Below are 19,989 nucleotides of genomic sequence, written 5' to 3' on the forward strand. Positions count from 1 at the left end.
CCACCCCCCACCCCCTCAGTCAGTCCCTAACTTTGAAATTCCTTTGACATTTCCTCAGGAAGATGCTGTTTTTGTGACTGTTGCAGGTGTAGCAAAAGCTGATACCATTCACTGTGTGTGCGCCCTTAGATGATAATGAGGACTACCTGTCAGAGCGGGCCATAGATGAGGTGTACCATCTGTGGTGTCTGGCAGGTGGAGACCTGGAGAAGGAGCTGATCAGCAAGGAGATTATCCTGTCCAAACCACCAGTCTGCACCCTGTCCAAGTATGTCATACATCCAAAAGCTCATGCATTTGGTAGTTGTAGGTAATATTAAAGTTTGATAAAATTTTGACACCTCGTTCTATTTGTGTGTTTAAGTTTTGTCCTGGAAGATGGCGAGTCATTTGGCCAGGGCAGGGATCGGAGTTTCTTGCTTGATGACACAACAGTGACTCTGTCTGTCTGCCAATTGAGAAATGTAAGATAACATTCAGCAGACAGGTACATTAGTGTGTGGTTTTGTTCCTACTGGTAATAGAGAATGTTGACGTTAGGGGGGATTTTGTCAATTTTTTGCCCCTTCAGCCAATTTCCTACACTTGTACTTGAACAAATCAGGCTCGCCTGGTGTTGGAATGTTGTCTGAGTACCCTATTCTCACGTTCTCTCAAATGTAGGTTGATGGCTGCATCAGCCATGTTCAGATGCCACTCAGGCTGCCTCCTGGTCTTTGTTTTTTTTTTTTTTTTTTTTTGCTCAAAATTCTGCTCCCATTATCTTTGTCTTGAAAATCTTGAAAACTATGCGGTGTAGGATTTCATGTTTTCTCATGAAGAGGTTGCAGATTGCATTATGCCGTACACAGTCACCAAATTGTTTTCTTACACATTTTCATTTCTTTGCCAATGGGGATTCACGCTCCTTTGTGATTGTCATTATGTATGATCTTCCATTTTGCAAAAATTAAGGTTTTCAAACTAGTTAGCCTGCACTAGAAACCAGTAGACAGTGTATATACAGTAAGTACTTATTTTTTTCTTCAGTTTTTCCAGCTACATTGCAAAATGTGAAAGGCAGGGTAAGTGTGCTCCTTTTGGGCTACTGTGTCAACATAGCAGTGCAACATGGTGGCCTCCATGAGAGGGCCTGCTCCTAAGTAGATATTAAGGACAATTCTAAGCTTATGAAAATACATCACTGTGTTGTTGCAGGTATTATACACTAATGAACAGATGGTTATAAATGGTATGGTCTATTTCTGCTATTAACTGCCTGTAAATCCTACTGGTCCAAAGCTCCCAAGGAAGAAAGGAAAGCCATGGTGGTGGTGGAGGTGGTGAGGGCTGCACAGGAATGCTACAGGGCTAAGGCAGTGTCCCTAGTTCAGCAGGGAAGTTGGACCAGGTGGGAAGGAGCTAATGAGAGGCCACTGACATGGCATGACCCGTGGAAGGTCCCTCAAGCCAGGCTCAGCTTTCTGATCAGAGCCACCTATAATACCTATGTAATGCTGCCAATACCAACCTCCAGCACATCCTGACAGGATGTACGACAGCGTTGTCCCAAGGGCGCTACAGGTGGAGACATGAGCAGGTACTGAGGAAGCTGGCTGAGGTTCTAGAGACATGCCAATAGCAGGCCTCTTGTTCTGGCCAAACAATCCATCCAGTTTGTTAGGTCCAGAGAGAATCGGAACAGAAGTATATGTATATGCCTGAGTTGACCTGACCAGGTTTTTTTTTTTATGCTAAAGACAGAAATGTGCCAATGCTGTGTGAAGGCTCACATTGATTCACATTGGCAGCCAACACATATGTAATGAATCCAGTTGCTTTGTTCATCTAACTGATTTCAAAAGGTACCACCGAACCTTGTGCTCCTTTTGAATGATTCATTCATTTTTCTGATGCTTATCTGGGTCCAGTCACAGTGGCAGCAGACAAAGCTCAGTCCACACTTTTCTATCCCTGGGCAAGTCCTCTTAACTCTTGTAGGGGTATCCTGAGGCGTTCCCGAGCCAGGTGGGAGATCTAATCCCTCCAGTGTTTCCTGGATCTTAATCGGAGCCTTCTCCCAGTTTGACCTGCTTGAAAGAACTCCCTAGGGAGACCGCTTGTGGTGGTTTTCCTTTGTCTATCGTTGTTACACTCCATTTTGCCCTCACTTGTAAACAATACCCAAGATACTTGAGCTCCTTCATTTGGGGCAATAAATTCCCTGACCCAGACGGCACAATCCACATTTTTTCCGACAGGGCACTGTGGTGTCCAATTTTAGAGGTGCTGATCCTCATCCCCGTTCCTTCACACTCGGCCACACCTATTAGTGTATATTGGCAGTCACCTACTACCGAAGCTTGCAGCACCACATCATCTACAAGAAGCAGAGATGCATGATGCTGTCTTAGATTATAAGCATGCACCGTTGGCTACAAAGTGGGCCTATTATCATGATTTGATTAATAAAAACAAGCATAACTCAAAGTTGTTGTTTGACACGGTGGCAATTCTTATTCATGGACAGCCACCTGTTAGTTGCTCTCCCTTTTCAGCACAGGATTTCTTGGATTATTTCGAGAAGAAAATTGAAGACATTAAGTTGAGTATATCAATCAATTCAATCAATTTTTTTTTTTTATATAGCGCCAAATCACAACAAACAGTTGCCCCAAGGCGCTTTATATTGTAAGGCAAGGCCATACAATAATGATGTAAAACCCCAACGGTCAAAACGACCCCCTGTGAGCAAGCACTTGGCTACAGTGGGAAGGAAAAACTCCCTTTTAACAGGAAGAAACCTCCAGCAGAACCAGGCTCAGGGAGGGGCAGTCTTCTGCTGGGACTGGTTGGGGCTGAGGGAGAGAACCAGGAAAAAGACATGCTGTGGAGGGGAGCAGAGATCGATCACTAATGATTAAATGCAGAGTGGTGCATACAGAGCAAAAAGAGAAAGAAACAGTGCATCATGGGAACCCCCCAGCAGTCTACGTCTATAGCAGCATAACTAAGGGATGGTTCAGGGTCACCTGATCCAGCCCTAACTATAAGCTTTAGCAAAAAGGAAAGTTTTAAGCCTAATCTTAAAAGTAGAGAGGGTGTCTGTCTCCCTGATCTGAATTGGGAGCTGGTTCCACAGGAGAGGAGCCTGAAAGCTGAAGGCTCTGCCTCCCATTCTACTCTTACAAACCCTAGGAATTACAAGTAAGCCTGCAGTCTGAGAGCGAAGCGCTCTATTGGGGTGATATGGTACTACGAGGTCCCTAAGATAAGAAGGGACCTGATTATTCAAAACCTTATAAGTAAGAAGAAGAATTTTAAATTCTATTCTAGAATTAACAGGAAGCCAATGAAGAGAGGCCAATATGGGTGAGATATGCTCTCTCCTTCTAGTCCCCGTCAGCACTCTAGCTGCAGCATTTTGAATTAACTGAAGGCTTTTTAGGGAACTTTTAGGACAACCTGATAATAATGAATTACAATAGTCCAGCCTAGAGGAAATAAATGCATGAATTAGTTTTTCAGCATCACTCTGAGACAAGACCTTTCTGATTTTAGAGATAATGCGTAAATGCAAAAAAGCAGTCCTACATATTTGTTTAATATGCGCTTTGAATGACATATCCTGATCAAAAATGACTCCAAGATTTCTCACAGTATTACTAGAGGTCAGGGTAATGCCATCCAGAGTAAGAATCTGGTTAGACACCATGTTTCTAAGATTTGTGGGGCCAAGTACAATAACTTCAGTTTTATCTGAGTTTAAAAGCAGGAAATTAGAGGTCATCCATGTCTTTATGTCTGTAAGACAATCCTGCAGTTTAGCTAATTGGTGTGTGTCGTCTGGCTTCATGGATAGATAAAGCTGGGTATCATCTGCGTAACAATGAAAATTTAAGCAATACCGTCTAATAATACTGCCTAAGGGAAGCATATATAGAGTGAATAAAATTGGTCCTAGCACAGAACCTTGTGGAACTCCATAATTAACTTTAGTCTGTGAAGAAGATTCCCCATTTACATGAACAAATTGTAATCTATTAGACAAATATGATTCAAACCACCGCAGCGCAGTGCCTTTAATACCTATGGCATGCTCTAATCTCTGTAATAAAATTTTATGGTCAACAGTATCAAAAGCAGCACTGAGGTCTAACAGAACAAGCACAGAGATGAGTCCACTGTCCGAGGCCATAAGAAGATCATTTGTAACCTTCACTAATGCTGTTTCTGTACTATGATGAATTCTAAAACCTGACTGAAACTCTTCAAATAGACCATTCCTCTGCAGATGATCAGTTAGCTGTTTTACAACTACCCTTTCAAGAATTTTTGAGAGAAAAGGAAGGTTGGAGATTGGCCTATAATTAGCTAAGATAGCTGGGTCAAGTGATGGCTTTTTAAGTAATGGTTTAATTACTGCCACCTTAAAAGCCTGTGGTACATAGCCAACTAACAAAGATAGATTGATCATATTTAAGATCGAAGCATTAAATAATGGTAGGGCTTCCTTGAGCAGCCTGGTAGGAATGGGGTCTAATAAACATGTTGATGGTTTGGATGAAGTAACTAATGAAAATAACTCAGACAGAACAATCGGAGAGAAAGAGTCTAACCAAATACCGGCATCACTGAAAGCAGCCAAAGATAACGATACGTCTTTGGGATGGTTATGAGTAATTTTTTCTCTAATAGTTAAAATTTTGTTAGCAAAGAAAGTCATGAACTCATTACTAGTTAAAGTTAATGGAATACTCAGCTCAATAGAGCTCTGACTCTTTGTCAGCCTGGCTACAGTGCTGAAAAGAAACCTGGGGTTGTTCTTATTTTCTTCAATTAGTGATGAGTAGAAAGATGTCCTAGCTTTACGGAGGGCTTTTTTATAGAGCAACAGACTCTTTTTCCAGGCTAAGTGAAGATCTTCTAAATTAGTGAGACGCCATTTCCTCTCCAACTTACGGGTTATCTGCTTTAAGCTACGAGTTTGAGAGTTATACCATGGAGTCAGACACTTCTGATTTAAAGCTCTCTTTTTCAGAGGAGCTACAGCATCCAAAGCTGTCTTCAATGAGGATGTAAAACTATTGACGAGATACTCTATCTCCCTTACAGAGTTTAGGTAGCTATTCTGCACTGTGTTGTTATATGGCATTAGAGAACATAAAGAAGGAATCATATCCTTAAACCTAGTTACAGCGCTTTCTGAAAGACTTCTAGTGTAATGAAACTTATTCCCTACTGCTGGGTAGTCCATCAGAGTAAATGTAAATGTTATTAAAAAATGATCAGACAGAAGGGAGTTTTCAGGGAATACTGTTAAGTCTTCTATTTCCATACCATAAGTCAGAACAAGATCTAAGATATGATTAAAGTGGTGGGTGGACTCATTTACTTTTTGAGCAAAGCCAATAGAGTCTAATAATAGATTAAATGCAGTGTTGAGGCTGTCATTCTCAGCATCTGTGTGGATGTTAAAATCGCCCACTATAATTATCTTATCTGAGCTAAGCACTAAGTCAGACAAAAGGTCTGAAAATTCACAGAGAAACTCACAGTAACGACCAGGTGGACGATAGATAATAACAAATAAAACTGGTTTTTGGGACTTCCAATTTGGATGGACAAGACTAAGAGACAAGCTTTCAAATGAATTAAAGCTCTGTCTGGGTTTTTGATTAATTAATAAGCTGGAATGGAAGATTGCTGCTAATCCACCGCCCCGGCCCGTGCTACGAGCATTCTGACAGTTAGTGTGACTCGGGGGTGTTGACTCATTTAAACTAACATATTCATCCTGCTGTAACCAGGTTTCTGTTAGGCAGAATAAATCAATATGTTGATCAATTATTATATCATTTACCACAGGGACTTAGAAGAGAGAGACCTAATGTTTAATAGACCACATTTAACTGTTTTAGTCTGTGGTGCAGTTGAAGGTGCTATATTATTTTTTCTTTTTGAATTTTTATGCTTAAATAGATTTTTGCTGGTTATTGGTAGTCTGGGAGCAGGCACCGTCTCTACGGGGATGGGGTAATGAGGGGATGGCAGGGGGAGTGAAGCTGCAGAGAGGTGTGTAAGACTACAACTCTGCTTCCTGGTCCCAACCCTGGATAGTCACGGTTTGGAGGATTTAAGAAAATTAGCCAGATTTCTAGAAATGAGAGCTGCTCCATCCAAAGTGGGATGGATGCCGTCTCTCCTAACAAGACCAGGTTTTCCCCAGAAGCTTTGCCAATTATCTATGAAGCCCACCTCATTTTTTTCATATCTCAACATACCTTGGCCCAGCCACTGCACCCTGCTATGGAGGTGGGTTCTGCCACTGAGATGCTACCTAGATTTGCAGAATTTGATAGTATTTCATTAGACGCACTGATGAAACTCATGATGTCTACAAAAAGCACAACCTGCCTTTTTGATCCCATACCAACGAAGCTGTTTAAGGACCTGTGGTCCATTCTTGGGCTGACTGTGCTGGAAATTGTTAATCTCTCACTAACTTCAGGATCTATTCCTAAATGTTTCAAATCTGCAGTGATTAAACCATTACTTAAGAAATCTAATCTTGATCGTAGTGTATTGAAAAATTATAGGCCAATATCAAATCTATCATTTTTGTTCTAAAATTCTGGAAAAAGTGGTTTCATGGCAGCTCATTGCAGTCTGATTTTTGAAAATATCACTCCACAGAGACAGTGCTAACTATAGTAGTGAATGACCTTTTGCGAGCAATGGACTTGGACACCACTACGGGTTTGGTGCTGTTAGATCTTAGTGCTGCGTTTGATACCGTGGATCATCATATTTTACTCAGTAGGCTGGAGAATCATTTTGAGATTACTGGAAGTGCCCTTGCGTGGTTGACATCATACCTGTCCAGCCGTTCTCATTGTTTTTTGTACAATAACAGTATTTCTAATCTTAGTGACATGAAGTTCGGGGTTCCACAGGGATCTGTCTTGGGCCCTCTGCTTTTCTCCCTGTATGTACCACCCCTCAGACATGGGGCCAAATACAAAAGTATTTGTATTTGAAAATACTTAAATACATTTTTCAGAGTATTTGTATTTGTATTTTCTGATTGTGAATTCAAAGTACTTGTATTTGTATTTCAGATACATCGCCGATCCCAAGTATTTCCAAATACTTTTCCAAATACTTTTTCAAATACTTTTCAAACTTGGGAATCTCTGTGACACCGTGTTGAGACACACCAGAAAACTATAAGCTCTGCGTTATTGTGATGGAGATACAATAATACAATATGCTGAGACGAGAAGATATGACATTTTATTGTTGTTTTGTGATATGGTGGATACAAAAGGATGCAATATTGATGGAAACAGAATATATATTGTGATAGTTTGATTATCGCCTGTGATATTATAATCATGAATTTGTGATAAAACATTCAGTCCTTATCAATAGTATTTGGTCATGCTTTTCTCACAATAAATTGTCACTGGTTTATCAGTTTTTGTGTTGATTTGTTGTTTATAGTTCATAGAAAGTATTTGTATTTGAAATACTCAAAATATAAAGTATTTGTATTTGAAAAAGTACAAAGTATTTGTATTTAAAGCAAAGTATTTGAGCCCATGTCTGGCACCCCTTGGGCATATACTGTGGCATTTTGGGATTGCATTTCATTGCTATGCTAATGAAACTCAACTGTATATGCTGATAACTGCTGGTAATCTTATCCATATAAAATCTTTAGAAGATTGCCTTGCAGTAGTGAGAAGCTTGATGTCTAGTAACTTCTTACTTTTAAACGTTGATAAGATTGAAATGATGGTTCTTGGTCCAGCAAGATATCAGCATCAATTTGACCAGCTAGCGCTTAGCTTAGGTTCATGTGTTATACGTCATACGGACAAAGTTAGGAATCTTGGGGTAATTTTTGATCCTACGTTGTCTTTTGACCTCCACATTAGAGTCATTACGAGTACTGCTTTCATCCTTCTGTGAAATATAGCGAAGATTCATCCGATCCTGTCTATGTCTGATGCTGAGAATCTGATACGTGCATTTATCTCTTCCAGATTGGACTATTGCAATGCTTTATTTTCTGGTCTACCGCAGTCCACCACTAGGGGTCTTCAACTGGTTCAAAATGCTGCTGCCACACTTTTGACACGAAGCAGAAAGTGTGATCATATTACGACCATTTTGGCATCCCTTCACTGGCTTGCTGTCTCTGCAAGACCGGACTTTAAGATTTTGCTACTGGCCTACAAAATTGTTCACGAACTGGCACATCCCTACCTGGCGGAGCTGATTAGGTCCTACGTACCGGCTTGGGCCCTGCGTTCGCAGGGTATGGGACTCCTCTGTGTGCCCAGGGTGAATAAAAAGTCTGCCTGACACAGGGCTTTTGCTTATCGTGCCCCTGCCCTGTGGAACCATCTCCCAGTGCCTATAAGGCAATCGGACACTGTGGAGACTTTTAAATCAAGACTTAAGACCCACCTGTTTTCCCAGTTTTAACATTAGTATTTTATGTATGTTATTATGTATATTATATTTTTTGTTTTTTTATCATGTTTTAATCTTTTAATTCCTTTTGTTGTGTTTTCCATGTTGTGTTGTCTGAAGTGCCTTGAGGCAATTTTGTTGTGTATTGGCACTATATAAGTTAATAAATTTCAATTTGAGTTTAGATGCAATTCTGAGATCACCAAACTGGACACCCTTCAGATCCTGAATGTGCCTTGAAATCCTGTCTATGAAAATGTTGACTAGAATTGGTAACAAGGGGTAAACCTGTAAACAGGACTGTTGAAATGCAGAGAATGCAGGCGCAGCTTCTAATTTGGCTGTACTGAAATTAGATGCATGTTTGCAATGGACCCGGAACCCCTTACTTCTGCACTACCCCCAACAGGACACCGGTTGTAGGCCTTTTCCAAGTCAATAAAACACGTGTAGACTGGTTGGACATTCTCCTTCCTCCCTAGACTTTCATATGAATGTTTTGGTTCTAATTGTGACTTGTTTTGTTTCAGAGACTAAAGGATGTTCCAGGAGAAGCCTACTACCCTCTTCTGGAAGACGAGTGAGCTCTCTTCTTCTTGCTGCACTTGTGTCCTCCCCTGTCACCATTTTTCACATCACCCCATTATTTATTTTGGCCTTGGTGAAGTCATAATACCATTTAATTCTCCTTCCTCCAGAAAATCAAGTGTGCCGCAGTCTAACAGCAGCAATGAGCTGTCGGCCACCGTTACGCTGCCACTCATCATCCGTGAGAGAGACACGGAGTACCAACTCATCCGCATCATCCTCTTTGACAGGCTACTCAAGGTCTGTGCTCTGTACAGATTTGTGCACACACAAACTCATCCACATACACTCAAGGGCAGCAAAAAGTCATTAGGGATGTTCAACGTGAGTTGATCCCACATGTTGACATCAGGCCCAAAAGTGTAAGAAGATGGTCATGGTTTAACCTTTATTGTCAGTGGGATAAGGAGTTGGGCTACCAGTATATTGATCTGGGTTTGATTCCCGTTCACACTACCACTGGAACAAGACATTTGGCCAGGACACTTCATCTGCATTGTCCTACTCCACCCAACTGTAAGTGGGTAGCAACTTTGGCTGAGGAAGTAACCAACGTCAGACAGGCATGTGGTCTCTCTGCATCGAGCTATGGATTCTGGCAATAAGTGACTGTAGCAGTGGGCCGAGGGGTCAGTATAGGACTTATCTACAGTACAGAGCAGGAGGCTTTGTGGGATAGGAGATGGACTGCCAATACCACGTTCATGCATCTGAGGGCCCAGGGCCATGCATCAGCCCACCCCCTTTTTTGAAGAAAGTTGGTTAAATGCCCACCAAAAATTAAGTATACTTTTTTAAATAAAGCATATTAAATACCTACCTAAAATAAATTAATTCTGTGACGCCCAGCATATTGTAAAAAAGTAAAAAATTAGTTTTCATGATGTTTTCTCATCATCTGTTTGTCCTGTGTTTTTATTGGGACTCTTGTGCAAGAAACAGGAAGTGTTCTGTGGCTAGTTTTGTACAAGGGGAGTTCAGGCGGATCTTTTCTGCTTCCTGGATGTTTGTTTTCTGTTTTGAGTTTGAGGAAATCGGATACAGAATGTACCCGCAGCATTTCTGTACCAAACACAGAGAAAACTAAGCAAGTGTTGACAGTCAGCAACAGTCTGGATGTTCCACTGTTTTCAGTGAGAAGCTGATGGGGAAATCATGGATTTTTTTTTTTTTTTTATCTTAATGAGCAGGAATCAATACAGCCAGTCTGCTCTGTGTCAGCCTGATCCCATCAGATCTCAGAACCTAAGCAGAGCAGGATCTGGTTAGTACTACACCAGCGGCTGTGTGTGTTTCTCCAGGTAAAACTGGAGTTGCGTCAGGAAGGGCATCCGGCGTAAAGCTTGTGCCAATTACCAATGCGGATCTGGCTGTATCCGCTGTGGTGACCCCAAACAAAACCGGGAGCAGCCGAATGAACAACAACAATGAGCAGGAATCACAGACAGCAACAAACAGATTATTTAACTGCGGAGTCCTGATTATTTAACTAGAGGCCCGGACCTTCCTGCAGCACAGAACGCTCAATGTTTTGGGAGCTTTCCCCCCTATAATAATAATTCATAATAAGCCTTTTCACACTCTAGCTCTCTTTCGGGTCTTGCGCGCGAGGTCAAAGAGCAAGTGGTGTAAACTGCAGCCTCAAGGCATCATGAATGACTGTGTGCAGACTGTGTGACTGTGTGCAGCGAGAATGACAGAGACTTTGCTTATTTTTCCCGTTGGAGTATTGATTCCATTAAAGACTTTTTGTGAAATCGTGGTATTGGTGTCCAAGGAAGAAAAACTGAAGCTTATGCTGGACACGAACTGAAAATTCAGGTTTTGCCCAATTTGTCCCACTGCTGACCCAGGCAGTATCTGTTCGTAAACATAGAATCAGTTGATCACTGTTTCGCTTTGGGAACCTCTATAAATCTGGTGAACTACGTTTGTATTTCTGAGAGTGTAAAATAAATTATTCGTGAAGAATAAAATAAAATTAATCATGGATCTGGTTGGTGAATGGCAGCTGAATGGTGTCTCCAGTAAATAATCATGAAGTAACTGCCTGGCCCATATCCCTGCATGTTTGGTGTCATTTATTAGGCTTACAGGCACATGTGTCTGTGATTTGGATTAATGAATAATGGACACAGCTGGGATAAAACACACTGATTTGTATCACAACAGAGCAAGGTGACAGATCACGCTGCCTTTTAAAAAGATGACGACGGCAAATCATTCCCCGACACGATATCCAGACTCGAGTCCGGCTGGCTGGATGATAAGAGCAGCATGACTCAATGGCATACGCGGCCCGTGCCTATAGACAGTAGCTAAGGACGGCGTCCATGGGTGGGGGCACAGATGAGGTGAAAAAATAGTAATTTTTCACTATTCTTATACTAAAAGTAGTTAATACTGTTTAATATAAAATAAATATAAGCCCATATTGATTAAACTGCATGGCAAAGCCTATTAAATAATAATAATGATGATAATGTTTTCCGCGCCCCCCCGCCAAAGTGTCTGATGAGCAGAGCCCTTCTTAAAAAAAAAAATAAAAAAGCGCCCCAAACGTGGTGTCGGGACTTGTTAAGTGAGTAACAAGTCAACAATGTAAAAATAGACCAAACTGTCTGGTGCCCAGGGGAGAAAAAAAAGAAAATTAAAAGAGGAAAAAACTGGACCATTTGAGGTACAGTAAAAAATATGTGTGACAGTTATTTTTTTTCCCACTGTATTGCATCAGTGTTAACGTGCCTTCGCTAGTTCCTAACTCCTCAGGCATTTTGGGGTGTGGTTCGCCTAAACTGACCAAACCCAAAATACTCTGTGTTTGGTTGGGATGGAATATTTGGTAGAGGCTTTGACACACTTTGACACACTTATGTTATGGTTATGTTTAGTGTTAGGAGAAGGGGTAGGGTGAGAAATGGTAAAATAAAAAAAATTAAACGTATCACAAAAATGTCACTCATTTCCTGACAGAGGCATGAAAAAAGGGTGAGACTGGGCTGGAAATGTCACGTGGTTAAGCAAAACTAAAGTTTTCCCTGCTTGTAATAGCTAAGACAAATGCTATAACATAGGTGTAAGCTTATTTGTTTATTTGTGTTTATTCGAGCTTTTACATGTTTGAATTTTTTTATGACATCAAAAAACAAAACAAAAATTCAGACTTATTATATTAACATGTCTAAAATGCTGAATATGAATCCTTCCCAGTTTAATGAAATATTTTGCAAAACATTAATAATTGTTAAGGCAGTGCACAGAACCAGGACATTCACTCCTACATGCATTATGTTGAAATTTTATGTATTCATGAGCAGAGAGTGGAAAGGAGCTGCTGCTCATCACTCTGTCTCTCCCACAGAGTGCAGACCACCTCAGTGGGTGTGTTTCACAGATAAAGCAGGAGGTTAAATATTGACTCTGGAACATTTGTAACTGTAATCTGAAAGAACCATTTAGTGCCAAAATTGTACTAACAGCAGGGAAGTTTCTACATGTGCAGTCATGCAAGAGTGAGAATTTTGAGATAATCATGTACTCTAGCACAACCATATTTACCATTTTCTGTAGTATAAGTCCCACCTGTTAAAAATGCCTCTTCAAGAGGAAAAAACATATGAGTCACTACTTTTCTTCTGAGTTTAGCAATGGACAGGAATGCACATGTGCACAACACAACCTATGCTGTTGTGTACTTTTAAATAAAAAAAATAAGCAAGATGGACAAATAAACATGCTTTAGACAACATACTGGATGTTATTTGATACAGTTTGGACAAAAGATGTACCACTGTGGATTGTTGGCCCATAGCAACATAGTGAGTGAGCAGTGGATTTATCCAGGATAGCCTCAGTTTGTGGTGTGTGCCATAAGGACTGTTAAATTAAACAATTAAGCAGAAGGACAAACATATGTGTAATGAACAACATATTGGATGTCATTTGACACAGTCTGAACAAAAGACATGGTCAGATGAACACTGATTGCAAAACTTGGTACCCTTTTTGCAACTGTTTTTAGTGCAGAGATGCATAATAATTTGTTTTGCTTTACTCACCATTGCAAACACCTTTTTCAAGGTTTACATCATAGTCTGTGCAGCTGAATGAGACACAGCTTTTAACAGGCTCTATAGACTAAGTGCTTTCTGGCTTTGTTTTCTATCTTTAGGCCTATCCATACAAAAAGAACCTTGTGTTGAAAGAGGCCAGAGTGGACATCCCCCCTCTTCTTCGAGGACTCACTTGGGCTGCTTTGCTTGGCATTGAGGTACAACATATCCTGGAGTCCTGTTTTATATTATAGTGTGTCATATTAACTTCATTTATATGTATACAATCTGTTCTCTTTCCACAGGGAGACATTCAAGCCAAGTATGAAAGCATAGACAAAGATACTCCCATACCAACTGACAGACAGGTACTGTTGACAGACGGGTACTGTTCTGCTTAAAATGATGCAGAAGAAAATAAAGAGTGGCTTAAATGTTTTAATGAACTGTACACTGATTGTTTTGTCTCTGTACAGATTGAAGTAGACATCCCTCGCTGCCACCAGTATGATGAGTTGCTGTCGTCCCCTCAGGGTCACATCAAGTTTAGGCGTGTGTTAAAAGCTTGGGTCGTCTCACACCCTGAACTGGTCTATTGGCAGGGTCAGTCACCTCCCTGCACCAATGTTTTATTTTGTGTTGCTGTAACATTTTCTCCTGTGTTTTTATGAATTCTTCATTATTTTCCTCTTTCCACTTTTCTTCCTTTCCCTCGATTCTTGACCAAAAAGCTGCATTGTTATATAGTAACAACAAGGAATTATGTTTTTTTTTTTGTTTTTTTTTTGCTTGTTTTGTTGTGTTTTGTGGTCCAGGCAGTGTCGTAAAGACAGCATTTATTAATTTTAAATTTGGTTTATGTAAATATGGTATTAGGAGAGATGCAGTCTATCAATTCATTCAATTTTAAGTTTTTTTTTTTAAATCCCTTTTTATTTTAAATTTCTAAAAATAACAGCATTTTGACTTTTAAATTTGTCTGTCTGGTTATACAAATACTACTCAAGAGATTCTTTTCAAATGAAGCTGGGATAATCCATCCCATTAGGAGAGATGCAGTGCAGATTCATTTAATTTTCTGACTTTTTTTAAATACATTTTTAAAATTTGAAGCATTTTTTCAAGGGGTTCTTTTTAATTGAGGCTTACAAAATCTATGCTGTTTTTAGAGATTCAGTGCAAAGACTCATTTCAGTTTATGAATATTTATTTTTGTTTGTGAAATTTTATTTTTACACTTTCTTCAAATTTTAAACGTTTTGGACTTTTAAGTTTGTCTACCTAATTTGAACAAAAACTGTTGAAGAGATTGCAGTGCAAAGAGTCATTTAATTTTTAGGAATTTTGTTTTATAATACGTTTTTCAATTTTAAACTTTGGAGGTTTTGGCTTTTAAAGTTGTCTGGGTGATTTGACAAAAAAACTATTCAAGATTAATTTTAAGTAAGGCTAATACAAATTATGCCATTAGGAGAGATTATATATATATATATATATATATATATATATTGCATTTACAGTCAGATTTTAAACTTCAGAGTTTTCTGACAAAATTGTCCATGACATTACATTACAAAAAGAATTCAAGAGATTGTTTACAAATCAGGTGCATAAAATCTGTACCATTAAGTGAGGTGCAGTGTGAAGATTCTTTAATGATACTTTAATTTTTTCCACAGCTTTGTGACTATTAAATTTGTCCTGTTATCTTTCCTATTTCCTATTCCTATTAAGAACATTGCAGTACAGATTTCATAACAGATATTAACTGAAGACGATATCTTGCCAGGTTCCTGTACTGAAAATTACAGTTCCACAGTATGTTTTCATTAAATTGATATAGGTGGAGTGCATTAATAGTAAATTTAAATTTTCATTAAGTGTGATCTATAAAGGGTGGTACTGAGTTGTAGATTTAGATGAGTTGAGGGTATAAACACCCCTGATTACTTTTCTGCTTGTTCATTCTAGACGTTATTATAGTTAATACACCTGCCCTCTAGATGGTGGTAATATCACATCTTGTAACTTCTCTACCTTGACTTGAGTGCAGTATTTTGTTCCAGGTTTGGATTCACTTTGTGCCCCGTTTCTTTATTTGAACTTCAATAATGAAGGTATGAAATTTAATTTGATGATATTAAATATAAAAAAAAATCTTATACTTTTTGAGGATGTTTTTCTCATTTTATTATTTCTGTTTTACTTTATTCCTTCTTTGTTGCAGCCCTGGCATATGCTTGCATGTCTGCCTTCATTCCCAAATACCTTTACAACTTTTTCCTGAAGGACAACTCGCATGTCATTCAAGGTGAGATGTGGACAAAGCACTAGCAACTGGTGAAGCAATTTCTATCCCACATGTTCCCACGGGATTACAGTCTTGTCATTATCAGAAGGTTATTATTATTTTTTCTTATTAGTCATGTTCCAGCTTCCTCTGTTGTTCCGATTGGAAGTAATGTAGACAGCTGCCACTGCAAGCTAAGTAATATGTATTAAACATGGTCAGACAATTCGCTTCATTTCAGAAACAAATTATCAGTGTCTGTGACACAGAGCATCAGGCCATCAGTTCAACGGTGATTAAATTTTCGCTCCGTGTTGTTTCAAAGCTGTGAAAACTCATTTCAGTCTGTTTTAATGGAACTTGCAGCTGAGCCGCATCATCTAGAAATAGACAAACAAATGAAATTGCAAAAGCCTGCAGAGAAATGTCACAAGCAATTCCTGTATGACTGATAAACAGCTCCACCATACACCTCTTGAACTCTGCAGGGGAACGTGGCTGTTATCGTTTCCATCCTCTGCTCAACAACCCAGAGAGCGAGCTCATGTTTTTCTGTCTGGTCAAAGCTATTGTCTTGACTTTTACAGCACGAAGAATGGCTTGAAGCAAGGCCAAGGCTTCCTACTCATAGTTTCTGATGTTCACAGTGGCTCACCAACAGATTGCAATATACGAGGTCTGTTAGAAAAGTATCCGACCTTTTTATTTTTTTCAAAAACCATATGGATTTGAATCACGTGTAATTGCATCAGCCAAGCTTGAACCTTCGTGCGCATGCGTGAGTTTTTTCACGCCTGTCGGTTGCGTCATTCGCCTGTGAGCAGGCTTTGTGTGAGCAGTGGTCCACCCCTCTCGTCGGACTTTTATTGCGAATAAATATCTGAACGATTTGGAGCTTTGCTGCATCAATTTTTTCCAGAAACTGTGAGAGACCTCCAGGTGGACACCATTTGGAAAATTCAGATGGCTTTCAGGGACAATTTTATGGGGATTACACAGATTAAGGAGTGCTCCACCCAGTTTAAAGACCGCCCACAGCTGCTGAGAGCTCCTCCGCTCCTCTTTCCATGACAAAAACTCCTGTAACAGTGGAATGTGCCGTTCATTTCCAAACTGGACGCTGTGTTTTATCCGGGACGTCGTCTGACTAGCACAGGAATTGCGGAAGACGTGGACATCAGCACTTTTTTGGCACATTGAGACAGACGTGCAGAGGAATTCCGCGTGTCGCGGCGGTGCCACATGGTGCAAAGCAACGCCGTGATGAAGCCTCACAGGACATGTTCTGGCATGTCCAGGCTCATCCACAATTTCTCGGATAGTCACATGACTGAAAAACCACCGAAAGCCGTCTGAAAGCCACCTCAAAGCCATCCTGTGAGACCAAAACGGAGGTGGTTTTGTGCCGCACCATGAATGGCTCTGTGGCGCATCCCTCTGCTTCTCTTTCCATGAAAAAACAACTCCTGTAACAGTGGAATGTGCCGAAAAAGTACTGATGTCCACGTCTCCTGCCATTTTTGTGTAAGTCAGACGACGTCCCAGATCAACAAAGCCTTCAAGTTGGAAATGAGCTGGTTGATTCAGCCTGTCGATCGGCGCTCGGAGCGCGGCACGCTCTCAGCAGCTGTGGGCGGTCTTTAAACCGGCTGGAGCACTCCTTAATCTGTGTAATCCCCATATAATCATCCCTGAAAGCCATCTGAATTTTCCGAATGGTGTCCACCTGGAGGTCTCTCACAGTTTCTGGAAAATATTGATGCAGCAAAGCTCCAAATCGTTCAGACATTTATTCGCAATAAAAATCCGACGAGAGGGGTGGACCACTGCTCACACAAAGCCTGCTCACAGATGAATGACGCAACCGACAGGCATGAATAAACTCACGCATGCGCACGAAGGTTCAAGCTTGGCTGATGCAATTACACGTGATTCAAATCCATATGGTTTTTGAAGAAAATAAAAAGGTCGGATACTTTTCTAACAGACCTCGTATGTATTTATTTTTTCCTGTGACATAGCATTCTCCTTCTTTGAATCATTTAGTTGGTTACCATTGTGTAATCTTAAAAAAAAAACTATTGAAAAATCCCAAACTTTGGCATAATTGATCAATTTCGAGTCAAAGTTGGACCTTTTGAAAAAATGTTTTATAGAAAGTACAAAAAAGGTAGCTTAGTTTTTGAATAAACCTGCCAACAAGTGAGGTTTTCAAAGCTTCCTGCTCAGCAGTGACATTTATGTCTTTGGATCCTCGAGCTCAAGAGATGCCTGAGAAGAGCTTGAGGTGTCGTGAGTTCACTGAACAAAGGTGTTTGGGCACACTGACATCTTAGTGAGAGAACGACAGTCTAAATCCAGTGCCTCCTGTTGTACTGAGTAGCTGTCAGTAGCTAGATGCTAATCAGTGACCTGAGGGGACAGCGAGATGTTTTTGGTACTACATCTCGTCACAGGATTTTTGGGTAATGCCTTTGTGTAAAAGGAATGGCCGCTTATGGAGACATTGCACAGCTATGTCAGTTTGCCCATGTGGCCAGTGTTGAGGTCCACAGTGAGTGAAGAAGGCCAAGGAGATGCCCCCGTTCTACCTGGCTACACCATATACATGAGTACTTTTAAGAGGTGGGGCTAGACCAGTTGTCAGCCTGGGTCGTTGCCATCCAGGACCCACGGTGGTTCTGTGGTGTGTTGGAAGTGGTGACACACAGCACCAGTGCATGCTTCTCATTTATGATCATTGCATACACTCAAACCTAAACCGAAAAGAATCATAACCCAGTTTAAACACATACGTTGTGAATTATAAAAACCAAACTAGACAGCAAAATGTGCACATCTTCATGGAAATGCTTATGAACAATTTGTAGAGCCAAATTGTAGGAAAAATGTGCGTGCACATGCATTGATGCTGTGTGGTACTGCGTCATAACTCGTATATTTAATTCCACTTAATAACACATCACATGTACATGTACTTCATCATGAAAAAAATCAGAAGTTTTATTTGTGATGGTGATAGTGAATTATTCCATGAAGACCTTTCCATTTTAAAATACATATGCTGACTGCTCTTTTATTAGTTCATCACTGCTGTCTCTCACTGCAGCTGCTGCAATGTAGCTACAGGGTGTGTGTGTGTGTGTGTGTGTGTGTGTGTGTGTGTGTGTGTGTGTGTGTGTGTGTGTGTGTGTGTGTGTGTCCGTCCGTCCGTCCGTCCGTCCGTCCGTCCGTCCGTCCGTCCGTCCGTCCCAAAATGTCCCAAAATCATTTGACTCTAATTCTGCAACGGCTAATCTGAATTATGTATATATGTTTTTTCAGACACCAAGATATATGTGAGGAATTTCTTCTGATGTAATTTGAGATTGAGCCAATGAGGATGCCGCTTACAATTGAGCAAAAAGGGAAACTGGTAGAATCCTACTTTTAATTTTAATTTAATTTTAACCTTTATTTAACCATATTAGTCCCATTGAGATCGAGATCTCTTTTGCAAGGGAAACCTGGACAATTATAAAGTTTCCAATCCACCTAACTTGCATGTCTTTAAATGTGGGAGGAAACCGGAGCACCTGGAGGAAACCCACGCAAACATAGGGAGAACACGCACACTCCACACAGAAAGGTCTCAGGTTGGAATCGATCCCATGACCTTCTTGCTGTAAGGCAACAGTGCTAAGCACTAAGTTAGCGTGCTGCCCATAAGTCACCATGCTGCCCACTTTGAGACCAAATCGATTGTGCAAACCCAACAACATTATCAGTCATTTTGCACTTAGAAAAGCTCCAGACAGAAAGGCAGTACAGAGGATTGTAAAGAAGTGTAAAACTGATAGAACTTCACAGTGGTAACAAAAGGAGATCTGGCCGAACCAGAGGAGTGGTGCACATACTGAGCACATCTTGTGAATGCCAAAACTCATACAAACTGAGGTGAAATTAGAAATGAATACCAGAGATAAAATTCCCTGTGATATCCGTCAAGATGACTTATGACAGATATCACTATCCAAAAGTGTATAGATTTTCTAAGGCACTTTTTTGGGACACCCTGTATATCATTTGATATAGAATGATATATTAATAATGAGCCCTGAGTGACTACTACTACTGACATGAGGCAAATTGTTTCCCTCCTGCAATTTCATATTAAAAATGGACCCATGTTTTGTCTCAATAAAGAGAACAGTGCAGTTACGTCACACCGGTGCAAAGGATTCTGGGCCAACTGCAGGGAAACATAATTGTCTCCTTTCATATGTTGCAAATTTTTATGCCGGTTCTTGTGGTGAGATTGATAAAGCTTGTTAGTTTTCATAAGTGGTTGTGATGTAAAGCTTGTTAGTTGTTTTCAGAAGTGGTTGTGATGTAAAAATTAAGAAGCAACGTACAACACCATGAGTGAATGGTTGTTACACATGGCTGGGAACAAAAGTTCTTGAGGACTCATTGCCACTTAGTCATGCCACTAGCTACATTTACATTTCATCTCATGAGTGTGACCACCAACAAGCATCTCAATTTCCTGTTCTGAATTCCTCCCTTTTTTCTATGTTGCCATGATAAGTACACATTCCGGGCTTGATGTGTATG

General features: G+C 40.3%; 1 protein-coding gene across 2 annotated transcripts in view; it reads left to right on the forward strand.

The window, feature by feature from the left end:
• Positions 1-19,989, forward strand: part of tbck (TBC1 domain containing kinase) — a 196,729-nt gene that overhangs the window by 25,323 nt on the left and 151,417 nt on the right. For both annotated transcript variants that reach the window (XM_034187980.1, XM_034187981.1), the window contains exons 11-19: positions 130-268; positions 365-464; positions 8,994-9,043; positions 9,162-9,291; positions 13,223-13,321; positions 13,409-13,471; positions 13,580-13,706; positions 15,170-15,220; positions 15,331-15,414. In XM_034187980.1, the coding sequence (XP_034043871.1) occupies positions 130-268; positions 365-464; positions 8,994-9,043; positions 9,162-9,291; positions 13,223-13,321; positions 13,409-13,471; positions 13,580-13,706; positions 15,170-15,220; positions 15,331-15,414 (843 nt within the window). The remainder of the gene's footprint in view (positions 1-129; positions 269-364; positions 465-8,993; positions 9,044-9,161; positions 9,292-13,222; positions 13,322-13,408; positions 13,472-13,579; positions 13,707-15,169; positions 15,221-15,330; positions 15,415-19,989) is intronic.

This window comes from Thalassophryne amazonica, chromosome 15, assembly GCF_902500255.1.
Source record: "Thalassophryne amazonica chromosome 15, fThaAma1.1, whole genome shotgun sequence".
Taxonomy (NCBI): Eukaryota; Metazoa; Chordata; class Actinopteri; order Batrachoidiformes; family Batrachoididae; genus Thalassophryne; species Thalassophryne amazonica.